At 33.5% G+C, this 20,635-nt stretch overlaps 1 protein-coding gene and 1 long non-coding RNA gene across 2 annotated transcripts in view; both read left to right on the top strand.

Moving 5' to 3' along the window:
• The window catches only part of LOC149906279 (guanylate cyclase 32E-like), a 166,500-nt gene that overhangs the window by 68,154 nt on the left and 77,711 nt on the right, over positions 1 to 20,635 (top strand). The window contains exons 11-12 of the mRNA XM_090104411.1: positions 10,520 to 10,777; positions 20,139 to 20,276. Of these exons, the coding sequence (XP_089960537.1) occupies positions 10,520 to 10,777; positions 20,139 to 20,276 (396 nt within the window). The remainder of the gene's footprint in view (positions 1 to 10,519; positions 10,778 to 20,138; positions 20,277 to 20,635) is intronic.
• On the top strand, positions 7,028 to 8,926 carry LOC149906280 (uncharacterized). The gene is made up of 2 exons (XR_016456980.1): positions 7,028 to 7,565; positions 8,355 to 8,926. It is a non-coding gene; the product is annotated as an uncharacterized LOC149906280 (long non-coding RNA).

The raw sequence follows: 20,635 nt of genomic DNA, 5'->3' as shown, positions 1-20,635 counted from the left end.
TGAAGTACATTCAAGCATGTAATTTCTTTTCGCGTGAATGCTCATAAAATGATTCCTGTTTGATCTCTAGCTGGACCATTTAATTGTTTTAACTCAAAAACTTTTAAATGCACGAGTAATCATATTTCTGAGTAGTTTGATTATAAAAGGTTATTGTTTCCTTACTTTGATCAAAAGACAATAGAGGCTATATTCCATTGAAAAGTTACATTTGGGGTTGCATTTTTTAGAGGACGCAATTTTATTTTTTTGATGTGTAGGGGGGTTCAGTGTGAAGCTATCACCAAGTTTGTGGGGTCGCCACCCTTGTCCCACGGCCGCCATCTTGAAAATTGCGGTTGATATGGTTTTTACGATATATCTCTTTAACTATTTATTTGATAAAACAATTGTTAACATTGTTTGTAGCAAATTAAATTCTCTACAACTTTGGTCCAGTAACTTTTTGTCGTAGAACTATAAATAAAAAAGTTATAAGCGAAAATGTTCAGAAATTAGAGATATTTATATTTTTCAATAAAACTTTTTTTTATCATTTTACGAAGAAATGATATCAGACCATTATTGTAGATTGTTTTTTGAGGAACAACTTTTATATAACAACATTTTTTCATTAAGTAAATAGCTAAGATTTTACAGCGCTCCGAAGTGAGTACTATTTTTCAGTACTCTTAACTATACAGTATACATATATTATGTGTGTACTAATAATAATTTGTCATCAGTAATTGTTTTGAATATTTTTAATAATTAATAATTAATTTTGCAATATTATTAATAATTAATTATTGACTGAACTGACTTGAAGTCTGGAAGCGCGTTTTTTTACGTCGAAAAGCAGGGCTGAAATGTTCTGCAGTGTGCTTCCATTGTTCTGGAGTCTGGGAAAAGAGCCAATAGCCATTATATGTATAGTAAGAAGTACTGAAAAATAGTACTCACTTCAGAGCGCTGTAAAACCTTAGCTATTGACGTAATGAAAAAATGTTGTATATAAAAATTGTTCCTCGAAAAACAATCTACAAAAATGGTCTGATATCATTTCTTCGTAAAATGATAAAAAAAAGTTTTATTGAAAAATATAAAAAGCTAAAAAGCCTAAAAAATGTAACATTTCAATGGAGTACTAGGCGTGTAGAAATTTTTCATTTCAATTTGTCTACACGTCTATCACTAATTCTCCAATCGAGAAAGGAAAACATCGTGAGGAAACCTTCTTATTTAATTATTTAATTATCATTAATATAACGTTTAATAAAGATAACTATAGCATTTTTTAACGGTCGGTTAAAATTATTTTCGCTTATAATTAATTAAACCGCCTTCAAAAAATACAAACTAAAGTCGAATCGAAGTCTTTGTTCATATTAAATGTATTACTATTAGTAGGTACTAAAAATAAAATCCTCCATAGCCTAAAAAATCTGAAAAAATGACCAGAAATAAAATAAACACACGCACCTAATCATTAAAATCGATCAATATTTTCAACCCAAGTCAGTTAAAACTAACTGGAACAAATTGAGAGATTCGGTAAAAATGAAATCTTTAACGTTATTCAATACTAGCGGTCCGCCCCGGCTTCGCCCGTGGTACATATTTACGTTTTCTCTACATAAAAACCATCCTCGCACTTCAAGGAATATAATAAAAAAAGAATTATCGAAATCGGTTCAGCCGTTCTCGAGTTATGCGCTTACCAACACATTTTGCGATTCATTTTTATATATAAGAAGAGAAGAAGAAGATTAGCAGGCGAATCACGTTCGTCGAACATTCGAGAAGGCAGTGCAGTAACTAAATGTTCTCAGTAAACTTAGTTCTAGAATATTCGATTAATATCTATGGAAGATATCGAATAGTTTAATTGTTTGTTAGGATTTAGAGTAATTGTAGGTATCTTATTCTTTTCAAGCTATGCCCCGCGGTTTTACCAGCAGTGCTCCGCTCCACGACACAGTGACGAAGACCGCTATTTGCTTCTATTGCTCCTATTACGCTCCAACAGGAGCGTAATAGGAGCAATAGAAGCAAATAGCCTTCTTCGATAAAAAGGCTCTACTTATCTAACAACGAAATAATTTTTCAAATCGGACCAGTAGTACCTGAGATAGCGCGTTCAAACAAACAAACTCTTCAGCTTTAAAATACATGGTATTATATGGATACCAAATATTAGTTTGTACAATAATGGTGGTTAATATAAATAAAAGTATGATAAGTATGAATTGACAGACGAACTAATTTTTACACGCTTTATATTAAGCTTCACCTGTATGTTTGTTTGTAACCGACTTCTTTGGGCGCGATTATGTCCCACTTTAAACGGCCAGATTTCGTTCAAACTTTGTAGATTTATTGAGGACCGATGACAATACACTAATTTGATAAAATTTTCTATTTTTTAGTTCGGTTTTCTATAAAAAGCGTGTTGTTTAGTTTTTTTTAACTATTAAGGGCGCTTGTGCACTACAAGGAATTTTACTGTCTGGCATTCCGATTTTTTACGGTCCGGTTTGGCATGAAAAATCCGATGAATTGGCTTGTGCACCTGTCCGTCTTTACTCGGATCAGTGCGGTACAGTTCAAGGAAGTTTGGCGGTAGAATGCTATCATATTTTTTTTGTATTTTACAAGAAACGAGTAAAAAATAAATGTTGTGTGGTTTTATGAAACCACGGTAAAAGTGAAACTGTTCGAACGGTTCCGAACACTGCTTTGTGTAGCGCATGTCGCGTCGCGGACGCGATACACGCGACATGCGCTACACAGACCAAAAAGTTTGAGACGATGTAATAAAAGTTTCACTTTAAAAATATAGAAGATGAAATATTATATTACTTCGTAAGATATATTATTCTATAAAAAGTAAAGTTCCGTAAGAGATTTAAAATGCGTGTTTCACTTATTTATTTTAATCGGTGACGAGGAGCTAAAGCTATGCCCACTTGAACTTTAACTTACCAACACTTACTTAGATAATAATTATAGGTCAATGTATATAAAAATAACAATACCGACTTTTCAAATCACATTGCCAGCTAAAAGGAAGTAAAACAAGAGCTTGCTTTCAATTGGCATATGCTGTAAAAAGAGTAAAATCCAAGCAAGTGGGCATTCGAAAACAATTATATGTATAGCGACTCGTCGACACAAAAAACCATCCGGAATAGGGAAAAGTGAAATGTCGGACAGTAAAATTACGTATAGTGGACAAGCTAGCATTTAGATTAATAGCGTGCCGTACCGGACCGTAAAAAATCGGAATGCCGGACAGTAAAATTCCTTGTAGTGCACAAGCGCCCTAAGTATTATTTAAATATTCGTTACTTTTACTTTGTGTGTGTTAGTTTTCTGAAATGATTTTGATTGGATTTTAAATAATACCTTATAAACATACTTATACATACTTAGGAGAAGATACTTGAGCCGCTAATAGCACGGAGGGGACATGACATTCCCCATTTATATGTTACTAGCGGCCCGCCCCGGCTTCGCCCGTGGTACATATGAAAAATAGATGTTGGCCGATTCTCAGACTTACCCGATATGCACAGAAAATTTCATGAGAATCGGTCCACCCGTATCGGAGGAGTATGCAGACTAACATTGTGACACGAGAATTTTATATATAAGATTTAAGCGACAATCTATAAATGAATTAGGTAATAGAATCCTTATCCTTGTCGACAATATATTGCTTATTAATATCTACACAGAAACAGATATAACAATTACAATTAACGAATATCAACTTATTTACTTCATTATTTAATTAATTTTATTCATATAGTACATATAGGTACTTATCACTACATAGTACCTATAAGACAAAGTTGCTTTATTTGTCCCTTTGTATGCTAAAATCTTTAAAACTACGCAACGGATTTTAATGCAATTCTTTTAACGGATAGATTGATTCTTGACGAAGGTTTTAATGTGTAATTTAGACTAACTTTAGATTTGATTTTACACAAAGCGAGCGAAGCCGCGGGCGTAAAGCTAGTATACAATATTATATCAATATTCAGATTGCTTTTAATGCATCGGCTAATAGCAAGAGACGACAAATATGTATATATTGTTTTAAAACGACACGTGCATCCAATATTCCCGGCTTTTTGCGTATAAATTTAATAGCGGAGATAAAAAGTAAAATTAACATAAATTTTAATAATTTACAATATATTATTAAGTTATATTTATGACTGTTTATTTTGACGCGTTCAACACTGAATTAAATATGTGCAGTTTTATTATTAATAATAATTATACTGGTACATAATGATATATTAATTAACATATTATTGTGTAATACATACTTATCTAGTGGTCGAATTTTGAGCATATTTTATTAAATTTTAATTTACATAAAACTTTTGCTCTTTACGATTACTTATACATATAATCTGAGTCCATATTTTGTGTTTGACTTTAACAAATGTTCATTGCATGATTAATGTTTTAGGTTCTTAGGGCAAAAAGGTTTCTCTTTATGTATTCATGTATACTGGACCTTTTCACTTTAACGACTATCATATCTCTCATGTTTTCCACTGCATGTATCGCTATAAATCCATACTAATATTATAAATGCGAAAGTAACTCTGTCTGTCTGTCTGTTACTCAATCACGCCTTAACTTCTGAACCAATTTGCATGAAATTTGGTATAGAGATATTTTGATATCCGAGAAAGGACATAGGCTACTTTTTATCCCGAGAAATAGGATAGGTTTTATCCCGGAAATCCCACGGGAACGGGAACTATGCGGGTTTTTCTTTGACTGCGCGGGCGAAGCTGCGGGTGGAAAGCTAGTTATAATATAAATTCTACGAATCTGCATTCTAATAAAAAAACAACATGTGAATTATTCTAACGATTCCCTAAGGATCTTTCGTGTGTGTTCCATTACACACTATGCGATATAATATACATTCCACTTATACATTCCACTTATTTGACGACGCGGTTGGCGCAGTGGTAAAGTAACTGCCTACTGAGCCGACGGTCCCGGGTTCGATCCCCGGTCAGGGCAAATATTTGTGTGATGAACTCAATTATTTGTTCTTGGGTCTGGGTGTTATTATCTATATATGTATTTATTAAATATTATATTTATCGTCGCCTAGTACCCACAACACAAGCCTTAATTGAGCTTACTGTGGGACTAGGTCGATTTGTGTAATAATGTCCTATAATATTTATTTATTAGAATTGTTATATCAATCCACTAGCTGCGCTTCACGGTTTCACCCGCGTGGCTCCATTTCTGTTGGTCGTAGCGTAATGATAATAATATGTAGCCTTCCTCGATAAATGGGCTATCTAACACCGAAATAATTTTTCAAATCGGACCAGTAGTTCTTGAGATTAGTGTTGTCAGGATTGTGAACTATCCTGACGACTACGCGTGTGTTCCACTGCACGTATCGCGATGAAATATAAATTCTACAGAACATGAAACATCGCGGTTGGAGAAATACTCTTAAATGATTGTAAGTAGTTAAACCCAGTCCGTATTAATTTATTGATAAAATATAAAATACTGCACGAGACAATCCTTTCTAACTAAACATTCTTACCAAAAAAATATACCAGCCGAACTAAGAACCTCCTTTTTTTGAAGTCGGTTAATAGAGCAACTGATGTATTGCAATCAGGTATCAAACTTACTCATTTTATAAATTGATAGGTTCATCTTTTATGCAGAAAAAGTTAATTGGATGTACGCATTTTAGTGCAGATATAAATTATAGTCTGGTTACAGATATCTCGTAATTTTAGCAGCGTAAGTACCTACCGAGAATAAAGCTCCTGCCTGCATATGGATTAATATTTCATGCAAAAACAATTAATCGAAATCTATGAACTTTGGTATGCCGATGTAAATAGGTAATTATAGTGTGGAATATCAGAAATTATTATTTGTAGCAGAACCTATATCTACCGAAAATAATAAATTATATACCTACCAAAAGCTTCCTCTTGAATCACTCTACCTATTAAAAAAACCACATCAAAATACGTTGCATAGTTTTAAAGATTTAAGCATACCTACATAGGGATCGAGAAAGCGAATTCGTTTTATACTACGCAGTGATAAGTCTTAAAATAAAATATAACATGAATCTGAATATCCCATATTCTAGCTGTCTCATCCTTTTACACGAGAGAACATTGGCCTAGCAAAAGATAAAGTAGTCACAATAAATTTACTACAGTTTCAGAACGAATTGGAGGCTTACTGATTTAACTTGAAATGGATAAACTTATCCTGTATATCAAAAAGGAATTATTCAACAAATAAAATTGCCGATTTTTCAATGCTTGGATAAAACTTATCGGAAAGTATTACACGATAATATTAAAAGGCCCTTAAAGAAAAAAATATATATTTTATTCTTTAAGGGCATTGAGATAATATTAATAAGGAGACGACACCGCCTACATCACTTATGTTCCACTCAACATACGTCATGTGACGTATGTTGAGCGGTATTTTTTAATGGTTTTAAAGTGAAACGCATCAAACATGCCTTCGTGTGTGTTACGATATTGCACAAATAATACAAATAATACGGAAAAGTGCAAAGGAATAACTTTCATCGTTAAGTACCTAACTAGATAATAATTTTTAAAACTTAGTTAGAGCAAAAAAAATGGCGCACAGATTTTGTTCGTGGTGTCTCCTCCATACGTAGTAATATTATCTCAATGTTTAAGGGCCGATTTTTCAATGCTTGGATAATACTTATTCGTCGAATAATTGTCCGTATTTATGCAAAATGGAACCACTCGACAAATTTCGTTTTTTGATTTTATTGAAGAATACTCATCCAAAAGTGGTCTAAATTCTTATACAAACAAGAACCACATGATTTTTACGTTGGAAACAAGGTATACTAAAAGCAGAAAGGAACCACCAGCAACAACGAATAATTACATATTAAGCAAAACCGAACCACAGCACCACGGGACTGCTTTGTTCAAACAAATAAACGATATTACTATCATGTCATTTTATACAAAACAGATCCACACCTACTTGGTACCATTATACATTACACATATTTCTATTAATAACAATTATTTTTAATACACAAAATGGAACCAGGTTTCTGTGGTATGGTTATGCGTAAAATAAATACATAATTTAATTGTAATTTTTTATTGCAAAATAAAACCACAAGCATTCGGTTCTATTATGCATAAATAAATATTGTAAAACATTCTGAAACCCATTATCGCTATATGGAACCAAATGCCTTGACTTGTTACAATGCTTCTCATCTTTAAACAACGTATTTCATTACTTAAATAGCTCAAAGTGCAAAACTCCAATTTTTAAAGTAAAACGTCGAACATCTGTCAATATAGGTGACATTCAGCGAAGTAGTTCGAATACGTGACGGTGTTTTTTTCCTCCGCGAAGTAAGTTCTATTGTTTTTGTTAATTACCTTTAAAATTAAATGTGAAAATGTTTAGTAATAAATAAATAAGCAAGCAATGGGTAAGAAAAGCATTGGAGACGAACACCGAAGATAATAATGAAGATACAACGGGTAAGTAGTTTTATTTAATGCATTTAAGTACTTATTGAATCTGAGATGCAGGTACGCTTTATCCACTTTTGATTCATTCCCGATTGTGGTGTGATTTTAAGAAGATAGTTCATTGTAAGTAAGGAATCCTCTGTGGATTTACGTATTTTAACGACAATGTCGTTGTTCACGAAGGCGAGTCGAATTAAGAGTCATTTTGTTACGATTCATCTGTCATTGTGAGATGAAACTACTAAAGTCTAAACCCTGTTTTAAAAATAACTGTCGATGATCTAGGTACCTACCTACTATTTTGGTAAAATACGTTTAGATGTATTTCTGATGCCGCTGTAACAACAAATACTAAAAAACAGAATAAAAAAAGACGTGTGGCACTCGGGGACTGCCGCGGTAAAGCTATTGCATAGCATGCCTTCAAGCCACACCTCCGAGCCCGTCGGAGTGAGGTTTTTTCGTTACGGAATTTCTCGATTCATTCCCCGCGCTCAAGGCCCGCGATAGAAGCTATGCAATAGCTTAATAAATATTTAAGAAGCTCCCATACAATAAGCCGTGATTTTTTTGCCGTTTTTATAGATAATGGTACGGAACTCTTCGTTGCGCGAGTCCGACTCGCACTTAGCCAGTTTTTTGTACATGGCGCATGTACATACAACATACTTAGTCGTCTAGTAGGGACACGGCTTTATAAGAACTAATAATATTTTGCTGTCGCCATATACCTACCTACGTATAAAAGCCACGCGGCTTTATTGTTTTGATTTAAAGCTTTTTTTCTTTTTATTACAGAAGATAACGAAGAACCTTATACGTCGCTGCCTCTGGAGAAGCTTTCTTCACCTTCTAGCGATATTCAGTCCATATTACATCTCATTCCACAAGATGCACAGTTTTTATAACGGTCTCATTAGTGATGATGCAATAGAAGACCACATAGATGGACTAGACACGGTGGATTTCGAAATCCAATTTGATGATAACGTCGAATAAACGTCCTATATAAGTATTATTTTATATATTTTATTAATTAAAGCTTTAATTACGATATTATAAATACATAGTTTCATTTATATCATTAAATCCCTGGGATGTGGTTCCTTTTTGTATAAGAGAAAACCTATCAATTGATAAATGTTAAAAGGAACCACATGCACATTTTCTTAATTATCTAGAAAGTTTAAGAATATTCAGAGCAAATTTATATACACATACTTAAATAAGTAATTTATCAATGAATTTAAATAAAATAAATTTTAATTTTACTTCATCTAACAGAGCTGCAAATGTTTTTGTAAATCCTTTAATATCTCAGAAGTGCGTTTTTGCTGGGTGGTTCCTTTTTGCTTAAATACGGACAATTAATGTATAAAACTACCATTTTAAAAACGTATTCTAATTGTCCGTATTTGACAGTTTACGTGTTGTTTTAATATTATCGTGTAATACTTTATTGAACGGATAAGTTTTATCCAAGCATTGAAAAATCGGCCCTAAGTACTTATTCGTCGAATAACGTATTAAACTACCATTTCAAAAATGTATTCTTTTCATATATTTGACAGTTTACGGGTGACATTTTAATGTTAGTGTCATAGACTTTTTTATACGTCCATGGTTAGCGTGTAATACTTTATTGGGCGAATAAGTTTTAACCATGGATTGAAAAATCGGCCCATGGATAAAGTTATCCATCAAAAAGGGATGATTTTGACAAACTGATCTTAAACATATATTTTTAGGCCATTTTCCATTTTCAAGCGGCTTATAAAAATGGCTTAAAAATGGTGTTCCTCTGTAAGCTTTGGTTGGTTAATGGAGTTTTGTTATGAAATCATTCATTTTCATCAGTATTTATGTGTGGAAAATTTAGGCGGGAATTTCAAGGGTCGACTAAAATCCCATTCTACCTTTCCTTAAAATAGGCAGTTAATTCTATTGTTTACCCCTGAAAAATATGTAATTAAAATATTTCTATCACCTCCTATAGTTCATCTATTTATAATATTTGTACGGAAAATGTAACAGTATCAGATTTTAGAAATAATCTGTCCCATAATATTCCCAAATGAACGCAGGACTTATTTGTTTAGTTATTGTGCGAACAAGTTTATTATTTATTAAAATGAGATAGTATTTATAGAGTTGTTTGCAAAATGGCCAACGTTCTCTACGGTTGACTGATTTATACTGGACTTGTTTCATAATAATAAACTGTTTTATTTACATTCTACATAAAATGTGCAATTTATATATTTTATAGAAGAGAAATAACATTTTATGTAGATTACTTACTAGTTTTCGATGTTGAAAACTTATTAAATTATCATCAAAATCGTTACACCCAGTCAAAAGCTCTGAGGTAACAAACACGATTTTATACGCTTCACCTATATGCTCATTGTTTGTATACTGGTAGACTTCTTTAGAGTATATATTTTGAGCCGCTATGAACGAACGTATTTAATTCAAACTTTGTAGTTTAGATTTTTTTTAAATAAGACACAATTCACTTGTTTCATTTTTATTTCGATTTTCAATAAAAAACCTACGACCGTTTATTACATCATCTTCGGGTTTCAACAACACGTTGGTGACATAGTAATTTCATAAGTTTATCTTATTTTAAGCATGTTTTAAATAAATAAATAAGTATGTCAGGACATTTTACACACACGGAACGATGGATCCCATACTAAGCTTTCGTTTGTGTAATGGAAAATGAAAAATGGCTGATAAACATACATACATAATTTTAAATAAATACTTATATAGATCATTAACACTCAGACATAGAGCAAACATCGATGTTCTCACAAATATTTGCCCTGGGTGGGACTCGAATCCACGGCCTCTAGCTTGGAAGGCAGGGCCACTATCAACCAAGCCAACCGGTCAGTTTTGTAAATATTATTTTTGGTGGATACACAATCTTTACACAATACTATTTTTACCAGGAACTAGTCGGCGGCACCAACATAGCCTGGATAAGCGGGTCCCCCCCCGTAGCCGAGCCCGCTTGCGGCTTCGACGGCCGTCGCTGCTCCCTCCCGCCAGACCCCGGCGTGGTGGCCGCCGTGGCTGGGGTCGCGGTGGCTGCCATGCTGGCTCTGATGCTGTTGGTCCGACACTACCGGTATGAAACCAAACTGGCGTCTGTGCTGTGGAGGATCGAGGCGAAGGATCTGACGTTTATCACTGGATGTCCGGATAAGGTAATTTATTGATGTGTGTGTGAATGTAGTTTCCTTAGTTCATAGATTGTTTTCGTTATTTTTTAATTTAGTTATTTTTAAAAGTGTTGTGTAAATTAATATCTAGTGCCTATATCATTGAAATTAACAGAATTTTCTTCTCATGTGGCTAATAAAAAAAATATTATACGCTTTTGTAAACGACTCTTTTTTTTATTATATGGTGTTTTTAGCTTTTATGTTATTTTGTAGTGGCGTTAGTCTCGTATATACGAGTTGGTAGTAAATATTTGCATGTCCTATTCAATCACTTTAATTTTTTATTCGCCAACAAAGTATTATGTATTTTTCAAAATAAAAACTATCCTTAGAATCTCATTTTATATTAAATTACAAATATATTATACATAACATTAAGAAATTGTGACTGAATAAAATAAATCACGCTACGCAATAACAAGGTTTGCTGAAAGCGTAGAGTTTCAAATAAGCAATTAGATGGCATATACATTGCAATACAATACGTACGTAGTAAGTTTCAAAGTGTCAGTTCAAATACTTTATTGGAATTCTGTTACATCGTACTAGTGAAATTGGATGTTAGATGTTGAATGTTACTTATTGGATGTTGGATGTATGTATAGTGATTGGAGTGAGCTTTAAGTGGATTGCTTTATCTAACAAGCCTAAATTTAGATGATTCACCAAGTTACTACGTATTAGATTTCGTCTTAGTTGACCTCGATAAAATAGCATAAGTAATAATGTTGTCTGTTGGTAATTCTGTAAGTGAAAGAATTATCAAAATGAGTTTGATTGTTTTGCAGGTTTGGTACAAACAAACAAAACAGGTCTTTGATCTTTATCATGTGGTCATAGTAGCCACCTAATTAACGGTATAAAAAATATTTACAAATTATATAATTTTACATAATTATTCTCATAGTCCAGTCATTTTTTTTTATGTCAGAGCAAGCAAAGGGGCAGGGTGGTCACCACCGCCCATAAACACTTGTAACACTAGAAGTGTTGCAGGTGCTTTGTCGGCCATTTATGGACAAATAATTATTTATACCGTAAAAAGGTAAAGCTTGTATACTTAATGAAAGGAAAAATACAATTATCTAAAATATCAGAATTCAAGAAATTCTTCACAGAATAGATAGTAGAAATATGTTACATTTTTAGCCTTATTTTGTTTTCTTAAAGTATGCTCACAAATAATTCTACAACTGGACCGATTACAATGAAATTTAGCACACATGTAGAAGGTAACTTGTAACACATGGGTTTTATCCCGGAAATCCCACGGGAACGGGAACTATGCAGGTTTTCCTTTGAAAACGCGGGCGAAGCCGCGGGCGGAAATATAGTGTTTAAATATTTCCATATCGCTCTAATATTTTTACAATGAAGTATTATTCCTAGTAAGAATATTTTCCAGTAATTTTATTATGTTTTCCTTCTCCTAGCTTTGTAAAACGATTCCTTTCTTCTGGAAAGGAATCGTTTTACAAAGCTAAAGTATAGTTACGCCACGTTTCTTAGAAATCTTTACTTCTTATGATTTTTACGTACATTATTTTATTGAAGTAAAACTTCTTTAGGCGCGACTAGGGAGTAACTCTGTGTCTGTGTAGTTTCCGCCATTTAAAAATAATAATTCTGATTGGTTGTAAGTATATGTCATATACTACACGCTTCTTGACTTATACGCCAGCTAGTGGCAAATATCATAATCAATTAGGATTATTTATTTTCAAATTTTCAAACGGATCAATTGTGAATAGCAAAGTGAATGAAAAATTCAACAGTTTTAAAAACATTATTTTAAATTGCAAAATTTTTTGAAAATCTCTAAATATACTTGTTTATTGATTACTTTTAAAATAAGTAAATTAAAAATAAAAATAAACATGTTGCGGATTATAATCAATCTATTTTAAACTAGTGGTCCGCCCCGGCTTCGCCCGTGGTACATGTTTACGTTTTCTCTACATAAGAACCATCCTCGTACTTCAAGAAATATAATAAAAAAAGAATTATCGAAATCGGTTCAGCCGTTCTCGAGTTATGCGCTTACCAACACATTTTGCGATTCATTTTTATATTTTAAATATTGCTGAAGACAAAGTAGTATCCATAGCAACAGATATGTATATAGGTTGTCATTCAGTTGAACAAGAAGCATATGTACGCCAACAATTTCATAAAATGTCAGTTATTGATACAGGAGGATCGCCTTATGAAATCATATTATAGACCGGGAGATACTGACACAAAATTTCGAGTCATTTGTAACAGGATGGCGGTTCTACAGGGGTCTTAGTACGCAATGACAAAAAGAAAAACGATGGCGTGAACGCTGGCACCGGCGGCTTAGTCGCGTGGGCGTTAGTCGAACTCGTCGGAAAATAGCGAAAGTCAAACGATTTGTAACAGTATGGCACTTATTTTTCCTGTAAGTTTGAGGATCAACAAATATAAATACAAAATTTCAAAGATCTAAGTGTTGGAAATCTTCACTTATATAAATTAATAATTAATTAAGTTTTCAAGTATAACAGCACTTTTTCCCCCTACTAGAAGTATGGCAAATATAATAATGGTCACATTTTATCAAATACTCTCCAAAAATCCAAATGCAATACTGGTACAAAAAGTTTGGCGAAATAAAAATTTTTTGCAGATTTTCGGCGGTATGGCGACCATTTCGAATCGTCCGAAAAGTATGGCATGGCGATTTTCGTAAATGGCTGCATGACGATAGTTACCTGTGCAAAAGTTAGCCTGGTACAAATGGTTGAATGATTGTTTTATTTAAATCAACACATTCGCGTCGGTATGGCGGGCTGTAAGTCACACCGGAAAAGTATGGCATGACACTACCGCCTACTACTTTTTTATGGGCTATCGGTAAATTCTAAAATTTTTGTGTTACAAATCGTTTGACTTTCGCTATTTTTCCGACGAGTTCGACAAACGCCCACGCGACTTTCTTTTTGTCATTGCGTACTAAGACCCCTGTAGAACCGCCATCCTTGTTACAAATGACTCGAAATTTTGTGTCAGTATCTCCCGGTCTATTAGTTCTTAACAAATTTTACATTATTACAACCAATATTGATGTATCTGATGGCTTAGCCAACGGTTGTGTTGGAAAGTTAGTGTATATTGAACGTGATGACAGTGATAACATCATACGCTTATGGCTTGAGTTTCCTGGTAAGATAGGAGAGAAAATTAGGAAAAAAGCTGCCCATCATATTCAAACTCTAAACATTAGTAGAACAGCAGTCCCAATTTTACGAAGATCGTCATCTGTACCAATGAATAGAAATAAGACAATATTTGCAAAGAGAAATCACTTTCCATTAGTATCTGCTTGTGCGCTTACAATACATAAGTCTCAAGTGGTACTTTTGATCAAATCGTTTATGGATACAATAAAAGTCACAGTCAGCAGCTGTTATATGTAGCATTATCACGAGTAACTGATATAAATGGATTGTTCATTGTCTCAAACACCGATGACAACAAATTTTATCATGGAAGAAAGCGTCCAGGGGGAATAGTTGATTTACAGTGTGAATTTGAAAGACTTTCAAATTCTCGCCTAATAACACAACAGGAAGAATTATATAACCTTGTAAATGAGAGTAACATTACACTATTTTCCTTCAACTGCCAAAGTTTACGTGCTCATGTTTCTGATCTGAATGATAAAGTATTAAAAAGGTCCACATTGCTGTTATTTTCCGAAACTTGGATGAAAAATGACGAACAAATTCTTATTGAAAATTTTTATTGCGTTACCCAATACAAACGACCCAACTCAACTGCTGGTGGAGTAGCTGTATATCATTCATCTACAGATACACTGAACAATGTAACACCAATTCAAAATATTTCACCAACTATATTATCACAAATTTCCGATGAGGTTTCACAAATTGGTGACATCGCCTTGGTTCGATGTGTTAATACGAATGACCAACCTGTGATTATCGTTGTTATTTATATTTCTACAAATACTAGCCTGACAAATATCATAAAATTTATTCATCAGCAATTACTTCACTTCACAATTGAAGGTTCTCGACTTTTAAATAGTAATTATCATGAATTACCGATGATTCTAACTGGAGATTTTAATGTTAATTTTCGCTCTCAGGAATCTCAGCCGTTAATTGATTTTTTAGAAGAAAAATTTGATTTATCTATGAATACTTCTCGACTTCATTCAACAACGCGTTTCGGTACAACGATAGATGCTGTATTTTCAAGAAAAGTAGCAAATTTAGAGAGTAAAATTTATGTTTCACATTATAGTTACCACAAACCTATAATTTCGTACGTAAGAAATTATGATGACATTCACTTACCTGTTTCGAATGAATAATATTAATATAACATTTAAATAATCTTTGTAAAGCACATGAATAATAAATATAATTAAATTATAATATAATATTTATTTATTTAAGTTAATATTTAATCATTTCAGTGATATATGTCGTCAACGCCAAAGAAGTTTTACTTCAATCGCGCGTAAAGGTTACACGCACACACTTTTTTTGTAAAACTTTCCGTTTACGATGTATGGCCTATTTAATGAGCCGGTTAATCGTTTTTGGCAAGTAACTCTCTAAATATTGGATTAATCAATGAAATGCATATTATAATCATTTTTTAAGATTACTTTATTTGAAACTTTTTTTATAATGCTTTTTGAGTTATTTAACGCTTAATGTTGGATTACCGGGCGAAAAATAGAAAATTTCAAGGTATGTATGTTTCGTATACATATATTTCGTACAACTAAATAATATTTCTTTAAGTAAAAAAAAATCAAAAAATTTGCCGTTTCGAAATTTCATTACTTACTTACATCCATAAAAATTCAGTCGGCGTTTATTTGCTGATTGTATACTTATGTGAACCTATTATAACGCATGCGTTCCTGGTATCTGGAAAGTAATAGGGATTTATATTTGATTTATTAATGCGTGCTATAAGAATCTTTCTAATACATTTTTAAATAAATGCACATAAGAAGAAAAGATACATTTTTGGAGGTATTACAGCTAAACAGCCTGTAACCACGCTTGTTATAAAGCTCTGCAAACATCTCGTAACATAATGTACAAATGTGTTCTAATTTTTTTTTGTGATGTCTCTCAATGTTAGCCAGAAGGTCTTCTACATTTTAACACGGACGCGTGGGTGAACTGAAGGTTCACCCTGGTAGCGACATGCACAAGGGCGTGCATGACGGGGATCTCGAACCTCGACTTGGGCTGTCGCTTGAGTGGAGGAGGCCGGAAGGGCCCTAGTCGGACGGGAACATGTTCTCAATTTTAAGCTTTTATATCTACTACTTGTCATATATTAAACCATCCAATCTAATATCATGAAGACGAAGTTTATTTTTCTGCGTTTTTTAAAGCGATCGGATCCAATAAAAATGTAATTACCATTAGAATTTATTAATTTTTACAATACCGACTAACAATACTATTTTTTATCAAACAAGGGTGAAGTCGAGACGAAAGGCTAAACAAACAAGAACAAACACTATCACAAAAGTAGATATAAAATACGATAACAATCACGGTACTTACATTTTCAAAAATTAAATATTAATTTCGCGTAGATCACGTATCGCTGTTAACAGGCCTATAAAATTATGAAATAAATACATAGTATAAAATCAGATACTGTTTCGACCAATTTCACATTATAGTCACGAATTTAATTTGCATCCTCAGAATATTAATTATTCTATAAAATTCTAGAATAATCCAATGTACCATTAACCAAATTTTCATTTTGCTATCTTCACTTTCAGAAAACTAATTAACGCTGGTAATTCATTAGTATTTTGGGTGAATTTTCTTGCGGAGATTTAAATCTTATCTAAAACTAATTTTATACAATACTAGCGGTCCGCCCCGGCTTCGCCCGTGGTACATGTTTACGTTTTCTCTACATAACAACCATCCTCGTACTTCAAGGAATATAATAAAAAAAGAATTATCGAAATCGGTTCAGCCGTTCTCGAGTTATGCGCTTACCAACACATTTTGCGATTCATTTTTATATATATACAATATTAGCAGCTGTGCTCCGAGGTTTTACTCTCATTGCTCCGATCCTATTGGATTTAGTGTGATGACATATAGCTTAAAGCCATCTTCGATAAATGTACTCTGTATTTAATCTGAAAATATTTATAAATCGGTAGATACCGAGACGCCTCCTTGTTACTGTGGTTGACGCGTGAGCGTAAAACCGAGGGGTCCTGGGAAATTTCCCGGTGGAGACGAAGAAAAACAAAGACGTGTGGCACTCGGGGACTGCCGCGGTAAAGCTATTGCATATCATGCCTTCAAGCCACACCTCCGTGTCCGTCGGAGTGGGGAGCGTGAGGTTTTTTCGTTACGGAATTTCTCGATTCGGTCCCCGCGCTCGAGGCCCGCGATAGAAGCTATGCAATAGCTTAAAAATGTCTCGGTCTGGCACGACACAGAATGCTGATCACCTACTTGTCTCTAAAGAAATTCGATCAGTGAAACAGATGTATAATGCATCTGCCCCTTACCCCACTTGGGGACATGGGACTTCACTTACACTTAGATACTGAGACGGGTCACATCTTTATAATTTTAGTATGGGTTTTTCTTTTCGTGGAAAATTATGTAAATAGTAGTGATTCATACAGTAGTGTATAGGAAACGAAAAAAATCCATTCAAATGTTTAATGTATGTAATCTATTAACACAAAGTGCTGTTAAAATCTTATATATAAAAATGAATCGCAAAATGTGTTGGTAAGCGCATAACTCGAGAACGGCTGAACCGATTTCGATAATTTTTTTTTTATTATATTCCTTGAAGTACGAGGATGGTTCTTATGTATAGAAAACGTAAATATTATGTACCACGGGCGAAGCCGGGGCGGACCGCTAGTTTACCATAAAATTGTAAAAGTTTAATAATAGAGAACCTCATTTATAAATAACTAGCTTTCCGCCCGCGGCTTCGCCCGCGTTTTCAAAGTAAAACCTGCATAGTTCCCGTTCCCGTGGGATTTCCGGGATAAAATCTATCCTATGCGTTAATTACCCCGTTACCATCTATACGTGTACTAAATTTCATTGTAATCGGTTCAGTAGTATTTGCATGAAAGGGTAACGAACACACACATACACATCCATCCTCACAAACTTTTGCATTTATAATAGGTATTACTACGATAGGATAGGATTCTGACTTCAGGTAAAACAAAGCTCCAAAACGTATGCAAAACTTTAGAATTCAAACCATTTTTCAGTATTATTTTATACGATACTAACTACGACAGAAAAATAAAATCGACCATTTTTCATTGTGTCCTAAATAAACATTGACATTAGGTATGTTATTTGTTATTGATAATATTTAAATTGGCGATTTTCCTGTTTACAAACAACGCTGCTATTTTAATCGCTAGCATTTTTCATTTTTAGAGACATTTAAATGAAGGTGAATTTGTTATAACAAAAATTAAATGTTCCAAATTTTTTAATGAATTGATGAATTGATAAATTGTAGTTTTGTTTTTGTTTCGAGGCTAATTGTTATTTTTTGAGATTATTAATGATATATTAATTGATATTTATGATTTGATATATTAATGAAAACTTCAAGGTGTTTATCTATACTAATATTATAAAGAGGAAAGGTTTGTATGTATGTATTGTTTTCACGCATAAACTACTGGACCGATTTTGATGAAATTTGGCACAGATAATCCTTAGACCCTGAGAAAGAACATAGGCTACCTTTTATTGCAAAATATGTACAACGGGCGAAGCCGGGGCGGACCGCTAGTAAATGATAAAAGTAGAGACAGACATATTGTACGTAACTAGCGTGGTGTTAATTTATTACCCGACTGCGAATTTAGAAGGGTTATGTTTTCGGGCGTATGTATGTATTCTTCACACGCTCGTTCTACAGCTCAAAAGTCAAACCGGTGTATAGATTTTGAGTTAGAAGGTGTCGTTGTAATCTTTAGAATTGAGGTAGTGAGTCGAGTTATATGTTTTCAACAATAATTCTTTTTTATGAATAAATGTATTTCACTTGAGGTCTAGCCATTTTCCGGATACGTCATTTTCAGTCCCTTCAAGGGTACTAAACTTTATTGGCAGCTTTACCTTCTGTATTTGTAAAGAAAGTTTTGGAGGCGTGTTGCTGACGTCACTTTGAGTCTATGAGATCCTTTATCAGGATAATATTGTTGATATTTGCTTGTTATTATGTACCTGGATGGAGATTTTGTTGGCTACCTATATTTTATTATTGAAGTGAAACTTCTTTATCGGGGTTGGAAAAAAATTTAGTGTAACATCTTTTCGTTACGCGTGACATTTTTCCGTTACGCGCCATCTTTTTCTTATCCTTAGCACGCGTGATTCGACGTTTTTCTGTAAAGTTGCATATAGTAATTTATTTTTTGAAAACTAAGGTCATAAAGAAGTTTCACTTCTTACGTGTGTACACTAGTACACGCACACATTTTTTTATGATCCCTTTTTCGTGTTATCTCTTCATAAGAAGAGATAGCCGAATTGGTCGAGTCGCTCTCCAGTTCGTAACATAAATATGTAATTATTTTTTATTAAAATACTACATACTAAAAAATAATGTCGCTTTATCTGTCATTATATCCCTGTGTTTGCAACTACACATCGGATTTCGATGCTGTTTTTATAATAGATAGCATATTTCAAGAGTAAGGTTTTAGTGTATAATTTATTAGGTTATAGACAGAGCGGGCGAAGCCGCGGGCGCTAAGCTAGTAATATAGATAAATAGATGTATTGCACGCCTCATAAGCGAAGCGTTGAGGTGGGTACTACTGCCACTTCGCGCAAAACATCTGATTTTTCAAACTTAAAATGTCTTTATGTATCATACATTGCACTTGTAAGATAATACATACACACACATATTAAGAAAAAACACTATTTTTAACATTCATGATATTTTTGATGTCATTTTTGTTATTTAAACTAGTTAAAAAACAGTTTAAAAAAGTTCTGTCTTGGACGTCCGTGTGTCTGTATGTGCGGAGGATTTTCTTGTTAACACGATAGCGACCGAAATACTTTACTAATCGAGTCTTTTTTTTTCTCTTACGCTTGAGTATGCTCAGGAATAGAACCCTTTCATTTTTCAGGGTCTGATTCGATGTGGTTTAATTGTTATTAAATAAACAAAAATAATAATTAATAAATATTTATTAAAAAAAAATTATGAGGCGTGCACTTTTGGATTTTCCAAATTATTTTATATTTTACCTTTCCTTAATAAAATATTTTCTTTTTTCTAGGATGCTGTACCTCAAGAGGTGGATAACAAACGCGCGCACACGACCCTCGCCTCGTTCAGGGGTAACTTTGTGGCTGTGAAGCGCTTGAGAAAGAAAAATATTGACGTCACACGACCTATTAAGAAGGAGTTGAAACAGGTTTGTGTGATTGTAAATTTAAATGTTTTTAAGATAATATATAATATGTAATACATAGTTAGCTAAAGCGTCAATAAACTATATTCAGCTATTGAATAGCTTCTATCGCGGGCCTTAAGAGCGGGGACCGAATCGAGAAATTCAGTAACGAATAAACCTCACGTTCCCCACTCTGACGGGCTCGGAGGTGTAGCTTGAAGGCATAGCATGCAATTCAAATTTCAAATTCAAATTCAAATTTCAAATTTCAAATTTATTTATTTGTTTCACAATTTTTTACACCTCATATAAATTGTAGTAAATCCCTGGTTAACCCACTAGGAAAAACCTGTGCGGGGTCAACCAGTGACCTCCGTCGG

Source organism: Colias eurytheme, chromosome 8, assembly GCF_061535395.1.
Source record: "Colias eurytheme isolate Ceu_HAF_F1 chromosome 8, ilColEury1 Martin Lab GWU primary, whole genome shotgun sequence".
NCBI lineage: Eukaryota > Metazoa > Arthropoda > Insecta > Lepidoptera > Pieridae > Colias > Colias eurytheme.
This window is presented reverse-complemented; position numbering and strand designations above follow the sequence as displayed.